General features: G+C 31.0%; 2 protein-coding genes across 2 annotated transcripts in view; one reads left to right on the top strand and one right to left on the bottom strand.

The window, feature by feature from the left end:
- The window catches only part of LRRIQ3 (leucine rich repeats and IQ motif containing 3), a gene marked incomplete at its 3' end in the record, with an annotated part of 163173 nt that extends 153282 nt beyond the window's left edge, over positions 1-9891 (bottom strand). The window contains exons 1-3 of the mRNA XM_081305610.1: positions 9827-9891; positions 1532-1780; positions 643-966 (exon numbers count right to left, since the gene is read on the bottom strand). Coding sequence (XP_081161736.1) covers positions 643-966; positions 1532-1780 — 573 coding nt within the window. The 5' untranslated portion in view covers positions 9827-9891. The remainder of the gene's footprint in view (positions 1-642; positions 967-1531; positions 1781-9826) is intronic.
- A 162-nt stretch (positions 9892-10053) lies between these two features.
- Positions 10054-18169, top strand: FPGT (fucose-1-phosphate guanylyltransferase; the record flags this gene model as incomplete). The annotated part of the gene is made up of 4 exons (XM_081305673.1): positions 10054-10195; positions 11441-11608; positions 12836-12928; positions 15230-18169. 4 exons carry the CDS (start codon positions 10054-10056, stop codon positions 16684-16686), a joined length of 1860 nt encoding a protein of 619 aa, XP_081161799.1. The 3' UTR covers positions 16687-18169.
- Positions 18170-18527: the final 358 nt, after the last annotated feature.

The raw sequence follows: 18527 nt of genomic DNA, 5'->3' as shown, positions 1-18527 counted from the left end.
ACTATATATATGAACATCAGAATTAAACACTGCTTTGCAACATACTTGTTTACTTACTGTATCTCAGATTTTTTTCTAATCCCTTCTTTTGTACTTTTATTTATTTGCTCTAACATTAATATTCTATGAAGAATATTTTATTTTTTGTATATCCTGCATCATAAAGATTCTAGGAATCAAGTTTTTCTAATCATTTCTTCAATATTTTTTAAATCAACATATAATGATGGTTTGATTATGCTAATGTCACCAAATAAATTGTTTAAGAATGAATATTTTTGCTTTTCCAAAAATAACTTAAATTGTACTTTATAGCATTCTAAAAATACCAAATATTTCCCAAAGGAGTCATTTATATACCAAACAAAAATGAATCAGAGCTCTATTTTCAATTAAAAAGCAAAAATATATTTTTCTACAACTTCATGATTTTAGGATCAATGTCTTCATACACAAAGCATATGAGTCTCTATGAATGCTCAGATAGAAAGCCATTACTAATACATTCATTAATTTATTATATAAAAATGATAAAACTACTGAAAAGTTTATTAAATTCAAGTGTAGAATTTAGAAGCTAAAATTCTACTTCTTTAAAAAATAAAAAATCATTTCTAATGAAATCCTAATGAAGCCAATTACCTTTTTCAAAGCAGCGCAGAAATTGAAGAAAAGTCGCTGGTTATATGCTTTGAATCTTTCAGGAAGTTGCCAATTCTGAATTATTTCTTCATCAGAAATCACATGATGATCCAGTGCTTTGAGAGGCCATATACTGTTAACAAGAACATGTCTATATCCTTTCTTAAGGCTTACCGGACAATCAAACAGAGTGAGAGCAATGAGGCTTGGACAGGCAGACAATACACATAAATTCTTTAACTTTGTAAATGCATTGTCATGAAGATAGAGGAGTTTTAGGTACTTTAATCCACTCCAAAATTTCGTATCTGGTAGATTCTTGATCTGAAATATTATCATGAGTAAATTTAGCTCAAATATTACTTTTCTAAACATAACATGGAAAAATACCAAAACATTAAACATCTTCTAAAATTTAATATCTTGCAAGTTTCTGATTAATAATCAAGATAAATATTTCCAAGTATCTAAATGATTTCTGGGAAAACAACGTAATACACTGGGTATTTGTAATAAACTTTTGTTATTGTTATAATTAAACGCATGACCACACATATTTGATTCAATGAAAATTACTTGGTAATAGCTGACTCTAAATTTTCAAAAATACTTTTCTTCTATAAAGAATTGGAGTCAAGAAGTATTCTTAATCTGGACTATAAATTTAAGAAATAAAATATACCAAATCATGTTTTGTTTATGTGCTTTATTTTTAAAAATATTGTACTTTTAATTTTGTATTAATACACATTTTTAAAAATTTATTTTCAATTTTATATTTATATTTTAGATAACAGATTATCTAAAAATAATATTGTGGGTAAATAATATTAGTTCATTACATATAAATTTCATTTATATTCAAACATCTTAAATGACTATTGCTTACCTGATTTCCATGAAGGTCAAGTTTAATTAATTTTATACAATTTTGAAGTGGATGAATATCTGTAATAAAATTATTTGAGAAAATGCATACTTTAAGAGAGATATAAGATTGCAAATATTCCATAGATTTTAAATAAAGTCCACTGAACTTCACAAAAACAAAATCTTTTTGATCTTCAATTATATTTTCATTATAGTGACTCCATTCTTCATGACTGGTTAGCTCTTTTGTGATTGTTCCATGAAACATCTGGAAAAGATGGAAAATTTTTCAACTTTTAAAAATCTACCTGAAAACAAAATAGAATATTTGCTAAGATATAATGAGAATTAAAATGAGTAGAAAAGATAAAAATTTTAAAAAGGAGTATCTAATTCTCATAGAATATTTGATCCTGAAGTGTTTTAAATATCTAGTCACTACTGAAAAAGATATAATTGTACTTATCAAAAACAAATCAGTGAAAGGAAGAAAAATATTCTTTTTCATAGAATGGAGAACATAGAATTAATAAAAATGTCACTTACAGACCAAACAAGTAACAAAAAAACTGTGTCTTAACATAGCTAGTATAATAATTTTGGTTTAACAATGTTAAATAAAAATAAAACCACTGAATAGTTAACAAGTTAGGAGAATAATAATCTGTACAGTGGCTGAAAAATGCAGTCAGAAGGAAATAAAGTGTAACAACAATTTTCAACTGGTATCAACAATATTTATATTTTAAAGAAAAAACTTACCATCACATTATAGATTTTTATGTTCAATTCAATTAGACAAGTAGGATTCAGAATTCTAAAAGCTTTAAAATTTGACTTATTAAATTTATCTGAAACTTTTGGATCAATACTTTATTGTATAATCTTATATGATATATCTCATACATATGAATTTACCCTTAGTATGAGTAATTTTAGTTTTCATAAAAGGTAGTCAATTAGGATAGTTTAGAAGAGAATGTATAAGTACATGTGGTCTATCTGGGCTTCTCACACAATAAACCACCTTCCCTAATAAAGGAATCAGTTTTTATGATGTGCAGGTAAACTCAAGTTAACAAAAATTCAAATGAGAATGTGAAATTCCAGATAAACTCATATTATAACAAGACATTGGCTATTTTTTTTTATCTCCTAAGGCCTAAACCTACAACCTTGCAATTCTTAAGCATCATCTATGTAATTAATTAAAAGGATGAGAAATTTCTGAGCCCCGCCTTTATATCTATGTATCAGAATCTCTGGGTTAAGGGTGCAGCAATGTATTTAAACAGGCAATTCATGGATATCTTGAGAAAGTTCAATCTAAACTAAAAGTTAACCAGCCCTCCAAAATCAAAGAGCAAAACAGCACAAATAGACACAAGCTCTAGAGGCCCTGAAATGTAAGGCAATATATACAATGCATCTTTATCATTTACACTCTTTTTCTAAACAGAAAATACTGTTAGGAAGTCCTTCCTCAAAGTCTCCTTTCAAAATACTACTTTTCTATTATCATCTGAAGATAGGCTAGCTCCAGAACAGTTTATGACAAGAGCTTAAGAGAGACTATATAAGGGACATATCAACATGTTTCAAAATAAGACAATGGGGTGCCCAACAGATTCATCTATAGCATCTACTTTTTGAAAGTAATATCTATTCTCCAAGAAATCTGCAAAGTAAGAATCAAATACCAAAGAAGTGTATTGTTTATTTTATGGTCATATGTGACTTAAAAAAACCTTTTTTTTTTTTGAAGGTGGGACCTATTTTATGTCAACAGAAAAAATAAGTAAGAAGTACGGAGTTCCTATATACTCTCTCATTAACCCCCTAACCTCTGTAGTTCTCTATTATTAATATATTGCATTAGTGTGACACATTTCTTAAAATGAATGAGCCAATGTTAGTACATTATTATTAACTAAAGTCCATATTTTGGACTTTACTGTTCATTGCTACATATCTATGGGTATCAACAAATGTATAATAACATGTGTCCATCATTATTATATCATGTAGAATTGTTATTATTTCATACCCGAGAAGTCCCCTGGACTTCATCTCCTTCCCTCCTCTCAAGCCCCTTACAACCACTGATCTTTTTAATGTCTCCATAGTTCTGACTTTCCAGAATGTCATATGGATATACAGTAGGGCCTCTTTCACTTAGTAATGTGCATTTAAGTTTCCTAAATATCTTTTTTTTATAAATGTTCATTCTTAAAGCACTGAATGTATAATGGTTTATTAATCCATTTATCTACTGAAAAGACTTTGTTGGGTTCCAAGTTTGAATAATGATTAATAAGTTTCTATAAGCATTTGTGCTTAGGTTTTTGTGTGAACATTAATTTTCAAATCATTTGGGTAAATATCAGCAGTTTGCATATTAGATCATATAGTATGTTTTATTTTATGAGAAAGTATCTCTGTTTCTCAAAGTCATTGTCCTAGTTTGCATCCCCCTATGCAAGGAATGAGAGGAATTAATTGCCCCATATACTCACTAATATTTGGTGTATTTTGTATTTTGTTCATTCTAATAGGTATACTGGTATCTCACTGTTATAATTTGCAATTACTATGGACATATGATCTTGAACATCTTTCTATATGCTTATTTGCTATCTGCATTTTCTGTGAGATATCAATATCTTTTGTCCAATTTTTGACTGTATTGATTTTTTATACTTGAGTTTAAATTTCTTGCATTATTTAGGAAGCCAGCCCCTTATCAAACACATGTTTTGCAAAAATTTTTCCCAGACTATGTTTTGCCTTTTCATTTTCTTAATTGTTCTTTTATATTTCACCTCCAAAATTCATTTAAAATACTTTTGGACAATTAACACCCATCTACCATGAAGTATTAGAGATCGTATTTCCTCCCATAAGGATGAAAGTGATTTTATACTTTTCATTACTGCATCCCAACAATATATACACATACACAAAATTATATAGTTGATGTTTATTTCTCACACAGATCATTACATCTCTAATACTCTATTTTGATGCTTATTTCTACAAGGTATAATATTTACCCTGACATTTATTTCCAGACATTCTAAACAGTGATATCAACTAAGGATAGTTATTAATGTCTGTAGGCTCATTACTTACAATGAAATTTTTTATTTTAAGTTGTCTTCTATCAAAAATGGTTTATCTGTATCTTGTTTTATTAATATTATACAACAGCAATTATGTTAACACAATTTTCATTGATTCACTTCACTAAGTTTTCTGAATGAATGCTGTCTGTATGTCATCTGAATATGTCAATGATCTACTACTAGCATTATTCAAAAGCTAAATTCTTTTCTGTTTTCTATACTGATCTCAGACATTCTAGATAATTTTATGAAATGAGAGGTTCCTGCAATTATGTGAAGCATTCAAATGTATCTATTAGATCAATAAACTCACTAGTTTGGGGAAGTTTACTGATACAATTGTAATACTCCTCAAAATGTTGTACCCTCCCCACCAAAATGTTAAATATGTTCACATTTTCTACATTAGAATGAATGTATGGTAAGGGAACTAATTTGATTGGCATTCTTCACTCACTTGAAAACTTCTTGCCAATAAAACATATAGTCTGACAAAGAAGGAATTATTGAGTTAAATCTGAATTCCAGGTAATTTTTATATTATGTAATACAATTCCGTTATTTTCATTCATACAACTTTTGTTTTAACCTTTCATCAAAAAGATGTCTACTGTAAGTAAAAATAAAATCTGTAAGAATTAAAAACCAGTGTGATTAAGGGGCTATTCAATCTAAATTTGAGATAATCAGCATCTTCCTTAATTCAGTGCCCTTTCTTTCCATTTTATATAACTGTCTACTTTTAGCTTTAATCAAAAATATTTCTATTATAATCAAAAAAGTAAGAACTAAATACTAGTATGATTAAGCAGACTCAGGTTCACAGCTTAAAAGGTTTTTTTATGAAAAGAAAACTAATTTTCTTAATTCTTAAAAAAAGTTTTAAAATAATACACTGGAGAAAATACTGAATTATCTACATGGTAAACAAAAATAAGCACTATTTAAATATTAGTTTTTATCTATTTTTCCAATTGTTAAAATTCTAAACAATTAACAACACTGAATCTTAGCTATTGAAATAGTTGAACTCTGTCATTACAGGATGTCACACCTCTCTGCCTTGGTGCAATCCTCTTACAAACTGAGAAATCATAAAAAAGATTAAGATAAAAGAGAGGACAGTTTTAGCCTGGTATGGAAAAATTTGTTAATTGGGATCATAGGCTCAGTATTTTATTGAAGGAAAATGGACTTCAGCTTTTATCAGGTCCAACGTTTGGAAAACGAGGCGAATAAGGGCAATGTTTAAATTTTCTAAGTCTACTGAATGTCCGGTCAAAAGTAAACTGGCCAAGCTGGTGTTGCTCAAACCTTGCAAGGCAGTGTTAGATTCTGGCAAATAGTTCCCTCCCTATGATGGATTCAGTTCCTCCCAGAAGTCTATAGGGCAAGTTACTGTTGTCAGTAAGATCTCTTAAGGTCAGAATAAAATTTTTGCCCTTTTTTATAATTATGCAGCCATTTTAATTTTTATTATGTTTCTGTGCAAAATCATTGTCTTTTATATGATGAAGATTTACTTTTATATGATGTAAATCTCTGTTCCATTCCCACATCTCCAATTTAAGATATTTAAATGTCCTCTTTCCCATTAAATTATATGTACTCTGAGAACAGGAAACTTGTTCTGTTTAGCTAACATGTAAAAATTTTAATATAAGACCTAAAGTTCTAAGTCAGACTTCAATACTATTAGTATACATAGATATATCTGGCTGTCTTTTCTTTCCCTCAGAGAAAAAGAAAACTTTCAGGTGAGAATGTGTGAGAGACTACTAAGTACAAAGAATAAACTCTCATTTAGGTAGAAATCTATGTTAATTCCTTGAATTCTTTATTTTGAATTCACAAACAATATTCAACCTCTTGCAAAAATTTTTAAAAACATGTACTTTTCAGTTATTTATGCAGTGTAACAAATCACTCCAAAATCTACAGACTTATAACAAAACCACTTTATTATCTCTGAAGATTTTGTTTTTATTCCACTCTTGCAAGACTACAAAAGCAAAAGTAGTTGATTAGCATTCATAAAACATTTTTATCTCCTAAAGTTGGACCACTAGTATGTTTCTATTAAAAGCAATAAACATTTTACTAAACTAATTGAAATCTATTTCTTTACTAGTTTAATTCTATCTCCTCATCAAAAAACAAACAAAAAAGAAACCCCAAACCTCATGCTAATATCTGCACACTATAATATCTGGATACTACCTGGACATTTCATTTGAAGTCTACAAAAAAAACTAAGGAAGAAAGTAAAATTAGAAGTTTGGAAGCAGGAGGAAGGTGGAGAATTCTTCTCTGAAAGAATTTTTCTTTCTCCTCTTCACAAGGTAAGAGGGAATGATAGTTCCTTCAAGAGGGTTCATTGGGGAAAAATATTTAAGAAATAAAGTTCAAAAAGGATAGCTGAGTAAACAAATTCAAGTAAAAATAACTATAAAAAGAGTTGCTGTTGCTGTATGTCATGAAAAGTAGAAGGAAGCAATAGTTAGATAAGTAAAAGTACTGGTAGCAAGCAGAGCTGCACCATGGCCTGACTATATCACGCACCATGAACTCCATGGCTCAGGAGCCATGACCTCTTCATTTGGTTTCAACTTCTTCATATGAATAGGAAAGGGGGATTAAAGTGTGCTTCTCTGAAACTCCCATTCAACAGTCATATTTATGCCCAAAGTAATTTTAAAAAATCTAACTAGCATTAGCTATAAATAAAAAATATTAAATTGTTCACTTAAATCAGATTAAATTAATGGCATAAAAGTATAACTTAAGAAAGCTGTGTTGTTGTTTTTTTATGTATCTTACTCTCTATGGCAACTCTTCAGATAATTTCCTCCAAGAGAGGCACAAATGCCTTCACAGAACATTATTTTTCAATTGATTATACTCTAATTTGCTCAATGTCTTTATTAAAATATGGAATCTAAGACCAAGATTGTTTCCAGTGTTTGATTTGGCATAATTAATAAGCTTACTACTTAGCTGGATTGGTATATTGTACTCTGGTAAAATAACACTCTGGCAAATACCGGGTTCATTCTTTGTGGTAAATGCTCAGGTAAAATAATAATGCTCTGATAGTTTAACTGCTTAAACAATTATATCACACTATGTGATTATATCAAATTTGGACTTAAAACTTTTTACTTACTATAATTACAGCCAAAGTCATTTACTCCCACTCAGTATACTGAATTTTTTAAAAAATTACTTAAAATTTAATGAAAATGTGATAAAAATAAGAAAAACAGAAGCAGAAAAACCATAGCTGATAATGTGGCCTATTCACTTCCAGCAAATTTTATGTGAACAATGTAGTCATATTTGGAATAAATAATATCCATTTCTATGGCACCCTTCATAGATTCAAGAAAAGCTCAATTTATACTCTAAGTTTTATCATTATAGTTCTTTACACTCTGAATTTTTTTTTGGTTACTCTTTCATTGTTCACTTCACCTTATTAAAATGTACAGTACTTGAATATGTAGGAGCTATTAATTTCCTTAGGAGCTCAATTTAGTATCATAGTTGAAAATTAATTCCATCTATATGTTGACAACTCATAAACTGTAACTCCAGTGCAAACCTCTCTCCTAAACTCCACGCTCACCTGTATGGTGCACACAGACATAAATAATTTTCTACCACACATGCATACATGTTTATTCCATAATGTCCAAAATCAAATTATGTTCTCTACCCAACCAAGCTTCTCCATCCTTAACTTTCTCCATCTCAATTGATGACCACTCCATCCTCAGGCAGTCATTTTTTACTTCACTCTCTAATACTCCACACCCATTCTATCAATAAATTTTATTGGTTTTGCCTTCAAAATTTATCCAGAATCTGACCAATTTCTCACCATTGTCACTTTTACCATCTTGGCTAACTATCACTTTTATGCATTATTCCAGTTACCTCCAAACAAATCTTCCTGCTTCTATCTTTATTGATCCCCCACTATAATCTATTTTCACAGTTCTGAGTGATCATTTTAAACATAAGGCAAATCACATAAAAACTCTGGAATAGTTTGTTTTACTCAGGAGTAAAAAACAAAATCCTTTCTATAGCCTTTCTCTTTTTGACCTATCTCTTGCTACTTTCTGTATTGCCTATTCTCAATTCAGTCAATCTGTATTTTCTACATGTCCTTCAAAAAGAATGTAGTTTTTATAAACAAACAGAAAAGTTTTAAAAGACAAAACTCAAAGAACGACTGGGATTGTAGCTCAATGTTAGTGCGCTTGCTTAATATAAGCAAGGCTCTGCGTTCAATCTCCATCATCACAAAACAAAACAGAAACAACAAAACAGTAATATGCCCTTTTACCCTATTAAGTGCAGAATTATATATCAAGGTCCACCACCTTTAGAAGAAAAACTAAGTTACCTTACAATCTATGTAAGTTTCAAGGGCCTTGGTTGCCTAAGCTCCTAATGAAGACTTTAGTGGAGAGGCTTCTCAAATAAATCAAAACATATGGTGGAGTGCCACAAATCTGGGTTTGGGATTGAAATACAGTTCTCAAATCCTGTTATTTACTAATTTTCACACCTTGACTAAGTCATTATTCCCTAATTCAGTTTTCTTATGTATAAAGATGAAGAGCTTAATCTGTAGAGCTCACCATAAACTCGGTGTTTCACAAAAGAAATATATAATCAACAAAAATACATCTAAGGCTGACTTATCCCCAGTAATGTTACCAAATGTTCTAAATTAATTTACACATACAAAAGAACACCGAAGCGCAAAATAAAGAAATAAATAACAAATATCAGAGACCTGAATTTTATACAACTTCAAAGACCACATCTGGGAGACAGGCATGAGTACCCAGGAAGCCAACTCAAAAAACAGCGGTGGTGTGTGTGGCTCACTCTTTTAGGAGCTGCAAACGCAAAGAAGCCACAAACCTACAGTTCCTGAAGAGAATACTGACTTTACTCAGCTATTGTATCGCCCTGGAGTAGGGGACAGATGGCTCCAGATGACTCGGGGGGTTGAATTTATCTGACAAGATGTTAGGGAACTGCTTCTGACTGAAACAAACCTCCAGGTAGGACTAATCACACGGGCGAAAGTGTGGGAATCTAGGTTGCACTTCGTTTTCTCTTTAGCGGGTTGGTTCCAACAACTGTGTCATCCAACCTGAACCACTCACCGGGTCAACTGGGCCGTAAGAACTTATGAGCTGGGGAAAAGTGGCCCAGATCCTGCACAGTCCAACAAATTGCTAGCCGGCCATCTGCTACAGAGACCGTTGCTAAGGAAACCGGCAAAGATCGAGCTCAGCCCATCAACGCCTTCCGGGTGGAGACGAAAGCACTCCCGGCGTAGCTACGTGAGGGACGCACGGAGGGGGCGGGGCAGCGGTAACCGGGTTAGGGAATGCGTGGCGTCCCACCGCGCATGCGTGCTGTGCTGCGCGGGCTCTGGAAAGGTGGGGCCATGGCCAGCGCTAGGGTCCCTCTTGACGTAACTCTGAGAGAAGCCACCCAACGAAAATTGCGGAGATTTTCAAACCTGAGAGGTACCAAAGGAGGAACTGAGATCTCCTGGGCAATGAAGAGGGAGGGTGTCTTCCGAGGATTGTCACTTCCTTTCTGCCTCTCACCTGCAGTCTTTTAAGTTGCTGACCCAGGAATGGCAAATACTTCTTTTGAGTGTTTGTCACCGTCCTCTCATTACGTTATGCTTAGTGCCTTTTTAAAACTTTATTCCTGGTGGTGTAGACATCAAAATAAAGGAGGAGGAAGGAGAAAATATTTAATCTGACTACTGAAGCTTAAATCGAAGTTATGCATTGTTTAGTTCATTAGAAAATATCTGGAGCACGCTGTTTTGATCCTTATAAGTGAATTTGATTTTGCCCTTACTCCCTACCGGCTATCCCTCACCTATTCCTTCTCTAATGCAAATACTTACTGAGAAGGGCAGCAATAGAACATGGAGGGATTATGGCTTAAGTTTTTAAGTGGAAGTTCGGTTCGGTATTTAAAAACTACTTATGCCACTTATCATTCCTTGTACAATTATCTAATAAAAGTGTTTTATTTCCAATGATTGCCTAAAAACTACTAATATTTGGATAACAGTAAAATATTATACGCTATTAAACCCTAGCTTACAGGTCTTGTTTGTTAGCTAATAAAAACCCTTTTTATTGATAAAGAAGTGACTCAAACTGTTTACCAAAATTGCAGCCTGTATTTTAAGGAGTTCATCAGAAAATTGGGACCTTTTATATTATGCAGTACCTGGTGTCATAGTCCAATAGCCTATGTAAACTTCCATGACTCTCATTAACAGAATAAAAAAATGAAGTAATAAACAGCAACATTGAAGAAATAGATCCTTGGATTGAATGTTTCTTAGCCAACAAGCCCTAAGTGGCTCTGATAGATGAGAACTGATTTTTAAAGCAGGATACTCAATTATTTGATTCTTTGTGTATTATTCTTATTTAAGAATTGAAATAATAGTCTTTGGAAAATAAAAAGAACCTCACTTAATCAAGAAACATTAAATCTTTTAGAATTTCTTAAAAAATAAACTGTAAACCCTGAAAGGGGAAAAAAAATTGAGCAGTCCTCATTAGAACTATTTTAATCATAAAAACAGGACACTAATTATTCCCTAATTTTCAAATGCAGAAGATGCATTTTTGAAGAGAATTATGGAAGTTATCTTTTCTTTTCCCTTAAGAGAGGCAAACTTGTAACAGCTAGAGAATTCTGATAATATTTGTTATCATTTTCTTGCTTTTCCCAAATAGGCAAACCTGTGGCAGCTGGAGAATTCTGGGACATAGTTGCAATAACAGCAGCTGATGAAAAGCAGGAACTTGCTTATAGGCAACAGCTTTCAAAAAAGCTGAAAAGAAAGGAATTACCCCTTGGAGTTCAATATCATGTTTTTGTTGATCCTGCTGGAGCCAAAATTGGTACGCATTTTATGAACAGGTTTATAATACAAGATTCTTGGCAGAATAATAATTGAAGAAAAGCTTTTCAGGGTTTATAGTTCATAAGCTCCACCTATAGCCTTTACAAACTTTAAAATTTGAATGTAAATTGACCTTTCTAAAGAAAGATAAAAGGCATAGCAACTGTTCTTAATCCATTGTGACTTATAGTGGAAAATTTCCAGAATGTATTTGAAAGAGAATTTTATTAGTTTTAATGAACTTTAGTAAGTATTCCTTTGGACATTTTCAGTAGACTTTTTACCATGCCTCCCAAACCCACTGTTCTTCAGAAATTTACATAAAGAAAGCAAATCAGAAAAAAAAATTAAATAGATACATACATACATCATATATAGATGGCCACTTGGGAACACAATGCCAAACACAAAATACAATGCACAACATACATTCATCATATATAGATGGTCACTTTAGAACACTCCACAGAATGTAAAGAACACAAGTCTAGTGGTTTAAGTATCATAGAATATTTACTGGAAAATTCCAGTTTAAGTCAGCTTTGTTCTTTGACCTTCCTTCTTTCTTTGCAAATAAAATTAAATGCTGTTTTTCTGAAGGCTGTTTTCCATATGATACTTAAAGCTGAAGTCCCTAGCCACCAGCATGTATGTGTATAATTCTAGCTTTGTTCCTATTAGCCAGTGTTGTCTTAATTCCATCAACAATGAGGTCAGTACTTGTATTATTCTATTGTATAGATAAGAATCTAAGGTACAGATCTTGCCTAGTTGGTAGTTATAACTAGTGTGGTTGTTATGTTTGGGATGGTTTTTAGTCCTAAAAATCTTTTTAGATTTTTGTGAATTTCATTATGTCACATAGGATTATTAAAATACAAATCAATAGAATAAATTTTATGATTTGTAACTCCATGTGTTTATATGTCACAGTCTTCCTGTGTTAAACATTGTGTAATTTAGCATTTTTTAATTACTACTTTTAAGGAGAATATTAGCAAATCTTTTGTTTCTGAGGGCTGCTTTCTAGGTTTCTTTACTGATATTCATTTGTTTTATTTGCTATGGCATGTATTTATTTTATTTTTTACCAGTACTTTTGCTGTCAATTTTAGCCAAAGCCATATTCTTATCCTTATCTTTAAAATAAGCATATCCTTAAAATTATAACCTTGATTTTAGTAGGTTTCTATTAAACAAGTCTTCCTTTTTATTTATTTTAAAGGAAATGGAGGATCGACGCTTTGTGCTCTTCGATGTTTGGAAAAGCTATATGGAGATAAATGGAATTCTTTTACTATCCTGTTAATTCACTCTGGTAAAGTTATAACTTTATTAATTTTATTTTCTTTGAATTATTCTACCTCTGTTACCTTGGGGACTGTTTCTCCCTTTACTCTTATTTATTCTTTGAAATTATTTTACTTTGAAAAAAAATTATACTTTTCTTGCTATTTTAGTTAATAAGTGTACAATGATTTTCACAAAGTTTATTGTAAAAGTTATTCATCTCATACATCATCATCTTTTCATGGATATTGTTTTGTCTTTCATATGCATGTAGAAAATTATTTTTCCTTAAATGGAGCTCATCGAAATATGATCATTTCTCAAGAGTTCTTTGGAGGAGATTCTTGCTGTGGGGAACAGGCCATTTTAGCACTATTATTACTAGACTTCTGCTAAAACTTTCAGTCTAGCACTTTTGTCTGATTATTGTTAACTAAAGGCTGTAATCCTTAGAGTTTTAAAAACATAAAGAATGTATGAAATATGATTTGTCAAGAGCTCTGTAATGTTGTGAACATCCAATAAAAAAAAATAACAACACATAAAAAAAAATAAATAAAATAAAATAAAAATATATAACTTAAAAAAAAAAAAACATAAAGAAAAAGTGACAAGACATGGAGTCCTCAAGTATGTATACCAAGGGGGAAACACAGAGATAAGGAAATTTTAAAACAGAAAATTGAAGGAACATAATTTCAGAATAAAGGGTAGTTTTTTGGGGGTTTTTTGTTTTTGTTTTTTGTTTTTTTGTTTTGTTTTGTTTTTGCATTTATACAAAGAATAGTTTGAATACACTTTATTGTGTGAAAATTATGGTTACATGAAAACCTCTGTTATTTTTTATTATATGCTAGAGGACTAATGAAAACTTTGTCATGGATTGTCACTGGTCCAGGGACATATATATTTTAAAAGCATTCATCTACATAGTCTCTAAGGCTTTTTTCATTTCTTATGATTCACATATAGGATCATGATTCTTTGTAAAGATGATATGAACAATGTACAACCAAGTTCTGGTTTCTAGACTAATTAAATGTAAAACAATTCAATTTATAGTTTTAGTCTAGAAAAGTAACTATAACTCTTACCAATTTAGTGGAAATTTTAATTAGACACCAAAAAATAATGCATAGTTAGAAATATAGTGGGCCTTCTGTATCCATAGGATCCACATCTGTAAACTCAACCAACCATGAATAGAAAATATTTGAGAAAGAATAATTGAGGCTTTACTAAACATTTGCCCACATTTTTCTTATGATTATTCTCTAAACAAAACAATATAGCAACTATTTAATACATTATTTTAATAACATTACTTTATATTACAATTTACTAGAGATGATTTAAAGTACACAAGAGAATACTGCATGCAAATACTGTGTCATTGGATGTTGATATCCTCCTGGGTCTTGATCCAGTCTCTGTGAATGCTGAGGGACAGCTGTAGATAATTCATTAGTGCTAAATTTTACTATTGTCTAGTCTTGGAAAAAGGAAAAATAGACAGTTATAATTAGCTGTCATTTGTTGAACAGTGTACTAAGTGCCAAGTGCTTTATCTGTATTATTGATCTCACAAAACATGATAAGGCAAGTGTTATTTCACTTGTGCTAATTTGGAGTAAGTCCAAAGATAAAAAGCTTAGAAGTGGTGAGCCAGGTTTGAACTCAATTTTTATCACTCTTTCTACTAAAGTAAGCTACCTCTCACTGTAATTATTTGCATAAAAATGATATACAATATTTAAAGTACTTAAGAGAACACTTTTCAATGAATTAAGAAGTTATGATGCTCAACTTATAAAGAAAAAGCCTGTTTAAATGAAAAGTAAGTATAAATTTTTAAATGTTTTAAGTGTATATAATTTGAAGGAAGATGATGCACCTGAAAATAAGAGTTTAATAGAAAATTATATTTTGGAATTGTTACATTTTTATTTTTGTAATTTTTTCTATGAAATAAAATTTTAATGTGTGAATTTAAGAGCAATTGAAATTTATTGTTTAAATGCAGATACAACATCAAGTTTTAGCCCACAGTCCTTTTTACTTATTGTTCAAAACAATTTACAGGCTCTATAATATATTAGACTTCTGTACTAAACTAAAATCTTTAAAATTGTATTATATCAAATGGCTACAGGAGAATTGCTGTTTCATTTTTAATCTGGATTTCATTATCCTTTCTAGAATTATAGTAACACATAGAATATATTAAATATATTTAGAGATATTTGAGTTATAATGGATGTCCCTGGGTTTTGAAAATGTTATAAATATTAGTACATTTTTAAATGTTTATTCTTTTTAAATTTTATAGGTGGCTACAGTCAACGCCTTCCAAGTGCAAGTGCTCTGGGGAAAATTTTTACTGCCTTACCACTTGGTAGTCCCATTTACCAGATGTTGGAATTAAAACTAGCCATGTACATTGACTTTCCCCCACATATGAATCCTGGAATTCTTGTTACCTGTGCAGATGATATTGAACTTTATAGTATTGGAGAATTTGAGTATATTAAGTTTGATAAACCTGGCTTTACTGCTTTAGCTCATCCTTCTAGTGTGAAGGTAGGTACAACACATGGAGTCTTCGTCTTAGATCCTTTAAATTCTTTAAAACATAGGGACCTTGAATACAGATGTTGCCATCGTTTTCTTCATAAGCCCAGAATAGAAGAGATGCATAAATTTAATGCTGTGTGTAGACCTGGAAATTTTTGTCAACAGGAGTTTGCTAGGGGTGACACTGCCTATCTCCAATTAGACAGTGAGTATGTCTATACAGATAGTGTATTTTATATGGATCATAAATCAGCAAAAAAGCTACTTGCTTTTTATGAAGAAATAGGCACACTGAACTGTGAAATAGATGCCTATGGTGACTTTCTGCAGGCTTTAGGACCTGGAGCAACTATAGAATACACCAGAAACACATCAAATGTCACTAAAGAAGAATCAGAATTGGTACATATGAGGCAGAAAATATTTCATCTTCTTAAAGGAACATCACTAAATGTTGTTGTTCTTAATAACTCCAAATTTTATCACATTGGAACGACTGAAGAATATTTGTTTCATTTTATTTCAGAGAGCAGTTTAAAGTCAGAGCTTGGCTTCCAGTCCATAGCTTTTAGCATCCTTCCAGATATTACAGAATGCTCATCTAAAGCATCCTGTATCATTCAAAGTATATTGGATTTAAGATGTTCTGTGGCACCTGGCTCAATTGTAGAGTATTCCAGATTGGGGCCTGATGTATTTGTTGGGGAAAACTGTTTTATTAGCAATTCTTATATCATAACAAAAGCTGTGGTGCCTGCATACTCTTTTGTGTGTTCCTTAAGCTTGAAGGTAAATGGACACCTAGCATATTCAACCATGGCATTCGGAGTGCAAGACAACTTGAAAAATAATGTTAAAACATTGTTAGATGTAAAGTTACTTCAGTTCTTTGGAGTCTCTTTTCTATCATGCTTAGATATTTGGAATCTTAAAATTACAGAAGAATTGTTCTCGGGAAATAAGACACATCTGAGTTTGTGGACTGCTCGCATTTTCCCAGTTTGTTCTTCTTTGAGTGAATCAGTCATAGCATCGCTAAAAATGTTAGATGCTATAAAGAACAATTCACCATTCAGCCTGAATAGCTATAAGTTGTTTTCAATTGAAGAAATGCTTGCCTACAAAGATGTAGAAGATATGATAGCATATAGGGAACAAATTTTTCTAGAAATAAGTATAAATAAAAAGCAATCTGATTTAGAGATACCATAAATATTGTATACTTTGCCCTTCTATGAACATGATTAAAAATACAGGCATTGTCTGTAGATATTTTGGGGAGGATTTAGTAAAGCAAATTAGTGAAAATTGTATTATTTGCTGTAGTATTTTAACACAAAAATACAGATAAACTATTTTTAATTGAATATTTCAAAACTGACTTCAGAAAAGAAATAAATTTTAGATGTTTTTTATTATTGTAATTTTCTTTTTATAAGGATGTATATGTGGAGCACTTTTGTTTACATCATGAATACTAGTTTTAAAGGAAATTTTAAACACCAGTCTGTTTAGAACTTATTCATCTTCTTTTGGACTTTGGTTCAAATAAAGTCTAAGTGTTATTGGCAATTCTCTCCCCAAATATAGTCTTATTTTTATAAACTAATAAAAATGACGTCTTACAGGGTCTTCCAAATACTGTAGGAATACTTTTCCAAAATCAAATTCATAGCTGACAAATTCAGGTTAAATCAATGCTTAATATTTGAGATTATTTTAATTGGTAAATAACTAGATACAAATTGTTCTGATAATAACAAATTGAGTCTCATTGATCTTATCAAAATGAAACAAAACTAAATATTATTTTATACTTTTATACTTGAACATGTATTGCTAAAACTTATACCTTTTATCTGAAGTTATATTCTGCAGGAAAACACATGTGTGCTCACACACACGTATACATACATAAATAAAATCAGTTATCTGTGGGGAAGGTGGTAGGAATAATTGAGGTTCACTGACAATTATACAGTTTCACCATGGACATTACATTCATCTTCTCCTAACACTCACTTTAACAAAATTGTTAAAGTACCAGGTGGACTGATTTTACTTTCCATTTTTAGTTTCTGACCACATATTAGTGGCAATGCTGAGAAGCAATAATTGGCCAAAAGGTGGACAAAAGGAGCAAGGCAAAAGTATTTAAAAAAACTGTGATAGTACACAAATGATAAATAGCTTCAAGTAACTAAAATTGGCTAGAATCCCAGTCTATATATTCCTATTTTGTTTTAAGCACATAAGTGAAATATCTTCATATCAAATTCTAATAAATAATTACAGACATGATGTGTCAGAGTTTTGTGTTCTAAATTAAATTGGAATAAGAACTAGTCTGTGCCAGTTTTATTTATATATTAACGTCAATATAAAAATAATTGGTAAGCTAGAAATAACTTATTTAAAACCCTTAATTATTTATGTATGGACATATTTTTATTTTTTCAAGGTTCTTTCCAAGGAGAAAATAAAATGTATAGAGGTTATTTTAACATTTATTGATTTAGAGCTTTCAGAGAATTTTATGTGTGTGTTGTTTATTAAAGGCTCAAGACTATAATTTTACCTAATTTAAAATGCTATTAATTATGAGAATTGTTATTAGTTTATGTTTTACTGAGAGAAAACACTACCAATAAAGTATGACATATTGCTTTATTGAATAATTTTTATGTTTATTGGAGATCTATTCATTTAAGCATAGACTTTTATAATTTAATCTTTTGAATGTAATATAAAGGAACAAAAAGTAAAATATGGAGATTTCACGAAGATATTTCTGCAGTTTGACAGAGCCAAACTCTTCTGAAATGCTTTCAATTCACAACTGTTGATACCCATATTTCCACCAAGAACTATCTTCTGTGTCATCAAAGTGATTAGTAAGGCTACATATTTCTAACAATGCCCTAGAATGCTTTTGTCTAGATTTTACACCAAGTTGCAGATACCAGGCACCTCTTCTGCAAGTTTTGATGCTGATGCTTTACTGATTGACAAATGAAGTTTCATTTTTGCTAAAGTTTAATCATGTCCCTAAA

This window comes from Spermophilus citellus (genome assembly GCF_964194105.1).
Source record: "Spermophilus citellus genome assembly, chromosome: 9".
NCBI classification, from domain to species: domain Eukaryota; kingdom Metazoa; phylum Chordata; class Mammalia; order Rodentia; family Sciuridae; genus Spermophilus; species Spermophilus citellus.
Note: the sequence above shows the minus strand (reverse complement) of the source record. Positions and strands in the feature narration are given on the sequence as shown.